This window comes from Mobula hypostoma, unplaced genomic scaffold (assembly GCF_963921235.1).
Source record: "Mobula hypostoma unplaced genomic scaffold, sMobHyp1.1 scaffold_36, whole genome shotgun sequence".
NCBI lineage: Eukaryota > Metazoa > Chordata > Chondrichthyes > Myliobatiformes > Myliobatidae > Mobula > Mobula hypostoma.
In genome coordinates this window covers 7,232,945-7,238,311 of record NW_026948187.1, presented here as the reverse complement: position 1 = coordinate 7,238,311, position 5,367 = coordinate 7,232,945, and the positions used below count along the sequence as shown (strand labels likewise).

At 50.1% G+C, this 5,367-nt stretch overlaps 1 gene segment (V, D, J or C); it reads right to left on the bottom strand.

Moving 5' to 3' along the window:
- Window positions 1-2,396: 2,396 nt before the first annotated feature.
- On the bottom strand, window positions 2,397-3,114 carry LOC134341636 (T cell receptor beta variable 30-like). The segment is given in 2 exon segments: window positions 2,397-2,737; window positions 3,069-3,114. Coding segments are annotated over 2 exon segments (387 nt in total).
- Between the last annotated feature and the right edge of the window lie 2,253 nt (window positions 3,115-5,367).

Genomic DNA, 5,367 nt, shown 5'->3' with positions numbered 1-5,367 from the left:
ATATAAACTATTCACGACTAAAAGACAAACCAGTTCTGTTTCAGTGTAAAAAGATAAAGATGGTCCCGGTGTTGCTGAATGCAGTAATTCAGGACCTGCCGTTTGGATACCGAATGAGTCAAGGAACTTAGAAATAATTATCATATTCATATTTTATGCTTTTTAGTACGTATATATTGCTATTTTTAACAAATTCTTTCGCGTTATTTACCACTGACCGATTCCTCGAAAACTGCTCAAACTGATCGCCTCGTTTGTTTTCCCCGACACCCCGTCCTTCCCTTTAACGATAGATCCCAGGTACACGGGTCTTTCTGTTCATGTAATTCTCTCCACATCCCGTTCCCCTCCCCAGGAACGACGTCGCAGTCCGTTCGTCAGGACACGCCGGCTCTGTCCAAATCACCCGGCGAGAGCGTGGAGCTGGAATGCATCCTGGACGGCGGTAGCGCTAGCAATGCTCTCTACTGGTACCGACAATATCCAGGAAAGGAGATTCAGTACCTGTTTCATTCCATAACGACCAAAACCGTCAGTACGCAGGAGGCTGTGGACGGCTTCACTGCCCGGAGACCCGATGCAAACACGTTCATTCTCAACTCCACCAGCCTGCGCCCGGACCAGTCGGCCGTCTACTACTGCGCCTGGAGTGCTCACAGTGGCTCAGAGACACGCCGGGGCCCGACAAAAACCTTCGCAGGCGACAGGAAGCAGGTGATGTGTGAGAACCATTGATCTGCATTGCACTGAACACGCACAAGATTGTTGAAAAACACGTGCAAGGCATCATTAGCAAGTCTGCCGGTGACACTGAGAAACAGAGAGATCGTTCCAGATTAACTCGAGGTGCGAGGATGAAAACGACCTATCGAGCTGTTGCCAAAGGGGGAGACAGTGAATTGAGGAAACGAATCCTCACATGGGAGTGGTGAAGAGTCCAGGGCGGCATGGTCGAGGAGCGTAGCGGGTAACGTGACTATATTATAGCGCTCGCATTCATTTCCACCGTGACCACGCGGGCTTCCTCTGGTTTTCCCACGTATTCGCAAACATTCGTACATTACCACGACTGACTGAGACGGTTTGATCAAAGTGAAAATCAATTACGGGGACGGACAGAACAGTAGAAGCTGGCGGAACGGGCAGATGTTTTTGGGTAGTTGGAATGGGATATGATTTTCAACGGGAATGTTGGAGAACTGGGTAGTGTTGTGGAACAGAGGGACCATGGAGAGGAGAGAAAAGGTTCATGGAAGGTGCAGTCACAGGTAGACGGGGCGACCAGGAAGGCGTTTACACGCAGACCCTCGTCAGTCAGGACACTGAGTACGTTAGGCGGGAGGTTATGCTGCAATTGTACGAGACTGAGGTGAGTTCGCACTTGGAGTACAGTGTAAATGTTTGGACGTCCCGCTGTAGCGGAAGATGTCACCGAGCTGAGGGAGAGGGAGATTGACGAGGATGCTGCCTGGATGGAGACAGACCACTAATCGAGCTCTCGCCAACTGACGGGACAGTGATCTGGAGAAACGTATTCTCACATGGGAGTGGAAGAGCGAAAGTGCCGGCACGGTAGAGTGGCGTTACGGTGAACGAGACGCTGTTTCTGCTCTCATATTCAGTTCCGCGGCTGTCTGTAAGGAGTTTGCACGCTCTCCAGGTAACCTCTTGGGCGTCCTCCGGTTCAATCACACATTTACACAGCTTCCTACATTTTAAAGACGTTCGGGTGGGTGGGACTGATCACATGAGCCGGGAGCCCTGCTACCGTGCTGTTTCCCTCAATAAAACCAATAAAATATGAACATTTTCTTACAATGACGATGTGATCTAATGATTTTTGCGGGGCAAGTTGTTTGCATTTTCAACACAGAGTGCAGTGGGAGGCTGGAATTTGTTGCGAGGGGTGGTGGTGGTGTTGAAGGCAGATACGACAGAGGCTCATTGACACCCGACGTAGGATAGTAAACAATGCAACGCTACTGACGCTTCATGGGTGATGAGACCTTGGTGGCGGCAGAGAGTTCAGTAGTCATATGGCCTTGGGGAAAGGAGCTGTTTCCCTTCCGAACAGTTCTTGTCCAAGATGTGCGGGGCAAGTTTCATTACACAGAGAGCGGTGCTGCCTGTAACGCGCTGATAGTGGTGGTGGAGGTGTCGGGTGTGATAAGAGACAGATGGACAGATACATGAACGAGTAGGGAATGGAGGAACATGGACTGTATGCAGATGGGCTCAGCTTAATTTACATCATTTCCTGTACTGTTCCGTTTCGAAATTTCTTCTGCGGTCAACCATACGACTTTTGGGTGTGACGTGACCACAGGGCAAACGTCATTTCCTGTTCTCCCTACCTTGATGACGGTGGAGGTGTTTGTCGCGTCGGCCCATTTCTCTCAGTCACTGTGTCGACTCCAGGCGCAGAGGTACAGGGCCGACTGATTGGCTCGCAGGTCGTTGGTTTTCAGAATGAACGTCTTTTCCTCAGGCCTCTTGGCGATCAATCCCTCCACGGCTTTGTCCGGAGTTACAAAGTTTGTGCCAGCCGATTCGAACAGGTACTGTGGAGTCTCTCCCGCGTATTGCCGATACCAGAACATGTATGGATCGCTACAGCCTTCGGATAGCGTGCAGCTCAGTTGAACGTCCTTCCCTGGAGGCGCGGAGACAGCCTGCGGAGTCTGATGGATCTTCTGCGAATTCGCCTCTGGCACGAAGACAGGGAGAAGAGAACGGTCTGTGAGCAGGGGGAGCCGGAGACAGAGGAGAGAAGAAATGGTTAATGAGGGGTAAGTGAGGGAAAGCAGAGGGACGACCGCGCAAAAGAGCACCAGCTATCCATTCTGTCCGCGACCACTTGCTAGCCCCTGCTTAGCTGTAGATGTAGATTGGCCAAGGCATTATCTATTTCTGAAGCTACTCTTGAAGCAAATAAGCATTTTACTGTACTGAAATATCAAATATTCAAGGCGACGATGGAAGTGGATCGAAATGTAAATCTTAAAGAGTTGTGGAATTCAAGATATCCTTGGCTGAAAGGTCGTGTATTCGAGGTGAACGTTACTTACCGGAGTAGTTGAAAATAAGACCCAGAAAAAGGGCGAGGAATCTCATTTCGGGGATTTGGCTGCAGCGTGTGCGCCCGACGTGGGCTCTTGTCCCAGTGACTGATGTCAGTGGACTAGATGAGCTCTGAGTCCAGCCCCCACCCAATCCACGCCGGGAGAGGTCAGAATGAACTTCTCGGCATCCGGTCTCCGGGCGGTGAATCTTTCCATGGCCTCCTGAGGATAGACGCTTTTGGCAGACCCGGAGTAAAAGAGGTTGTGAATCTCCTTCCCGGGGTGTTGTCTGTACCAGTAGAAGGCGTTACTGCTCCAGCTGCCCTTTCTGAGGCACCTCAGAGTCACACTTTCCCCGGGATGCTCGGTGAGGTCCGGATAAGTCTGAACGATGGCCTGCGGGCTCACACCTGGAACTGAGACGGGGAGAAGGGGAAGGTCAATAATCTACAGAACGGGAGAGGATTCGGGAAAACGGACGAGCGGGGAGCGGCTGGAGTGTGGGGTTAGACGGACAGTGTAGGGAGGCGAAATTTGTGAGGAGCAGAAGAGATATCTGGGAATGGTCAATAAATTGAATGATTGTTGGAGATCTGTGAAGCAAAAGCACTGGGTCCAGAATACAGACAATACGATAGGTCGAGTGATAAGAGTGTCAGGGGGATCAGGTTGAGAGAGAGAGAGAGAGAGAGAGAGAGAGAGAGAGAGAATTAGAGAAAGAGAGAGAGAGAGAGAGGGAGAGAGAGAGAGAGAAAGAGACAGAGAGAGAATTAGAGAAGGAGAGAGAGAGAGACAGTCTGAGATAAATGTGAAAAGGAGATACAAAGGCAGAAAGTGTCAGTGCAGGAGAAAAAGAGAAACAGAGAATAAAAAAGAGCAGATGAACAGGAAGATACAGAGATAAAAATAATGGCAGACAGAGCGCAGAAATGAAAAAGAAAGACAGAGAAAGAGAAGAAGATTAAGGGAAAAAGGGAGAAAGGCAGACGGAGAAAAGGGCAGATGGGTATAGAAGGAGATGGGAAGGGCATGAATACGACAGGTAGATAAGGAAGGGAAGAAAACAGTAAAACATGTTTGGTGATTGAAATGCAATAGGGAAAAAACACAACAGTGGACCAAAAATAGGAACGGCAGAAAGAAAGGTAGATGGAAAAAAATGAGGGTGGAGACCGAGCGAAAACGATAGAGAATAGGTTGTGGAATAATTAAAAGAGGTCGACATTTTACCGTGAAGCCAGATTATCAACTGGAGCAACTGCAGCATATTTCACTCAAAGGTTTGACTTCACGATTCCGAGAGGCCTTCGAGGGTGAAATAAGTGAGGACAGGAGGCCCCGCCCTTTCCGGCCTGATGGACGGCCGTCCTCACACTGCTATTGGCTGATTTGCTCCGCCCGTTCTGAAGGGCGGGGTCGGGGTGGGCGGAGCGGAGTAGAGGGAGCGGCTGCGCTCTGCTTCACTGGCTGCGGGCCGAGCAGTGTCTGAGATCGGCCGGGGATTTCTCTGAGAAGGGGCGAGGCGGTTTGTGATTTGAGGAACAGCAGTATATTGATTTTTATTTCTCAGATCAGCCAGATAAGAAACAAAGCACATACCCAGGAAACCACGAATTAATGGTCAGTGCAGTGTCTCTGGGCGATTTGGACGGAGAGGAAGAGACAGAGGAGAGAGCGAGAGAGAGAGAGAGAGAATGAGAGAGAGAGGAAAAGAGAGAGAGAGGGGGATAGAGAGAGGGGAGCGAGATTGAGAGACAGAGAGAAAATGGAGAACGAGGGGGGAAGCGGGAGATTGAGAGAGCTTGAAAGAGAAAGAGCTATTAACTAAAACTCTCACACATGAAACGAGATGTGAACACCGCGTCTGAAACGAATATCCAAGTGTAAACCGAATACCGCTGTACCTCAGAGTGAAACCACTGTTCTCACGGAAGGCCGAATGCAAGCCGGCAGCGTAACGTTGCTGTGCTTTGCTCGAGTATGCACAAGAGCTACAACGACAAGCAGGGAGTTAAATACCGCTGTAATGAAGTAATTATCTGATACGTACATATCCACGAGCACGGTTATCGAATCTGCCGCGCAGACGAGTCCTGGTTGTGACAGGGCTCCCGCATCCGTCCTTTCTGTTGTTTGGTTCAACCCTACCGGACTCTCCTCTGCCCAGCTCTGCATTCTACCAATGACCCGTTGTAAGCAAGGACAACCTGTTGCACTTCCCGCAACACAACCAAGCTTCGCGTTTCCCTCAGATATCGATACCGCTTCTCTGAGGCACTGCTTTACATCCTTGTGAGTCTGCGAA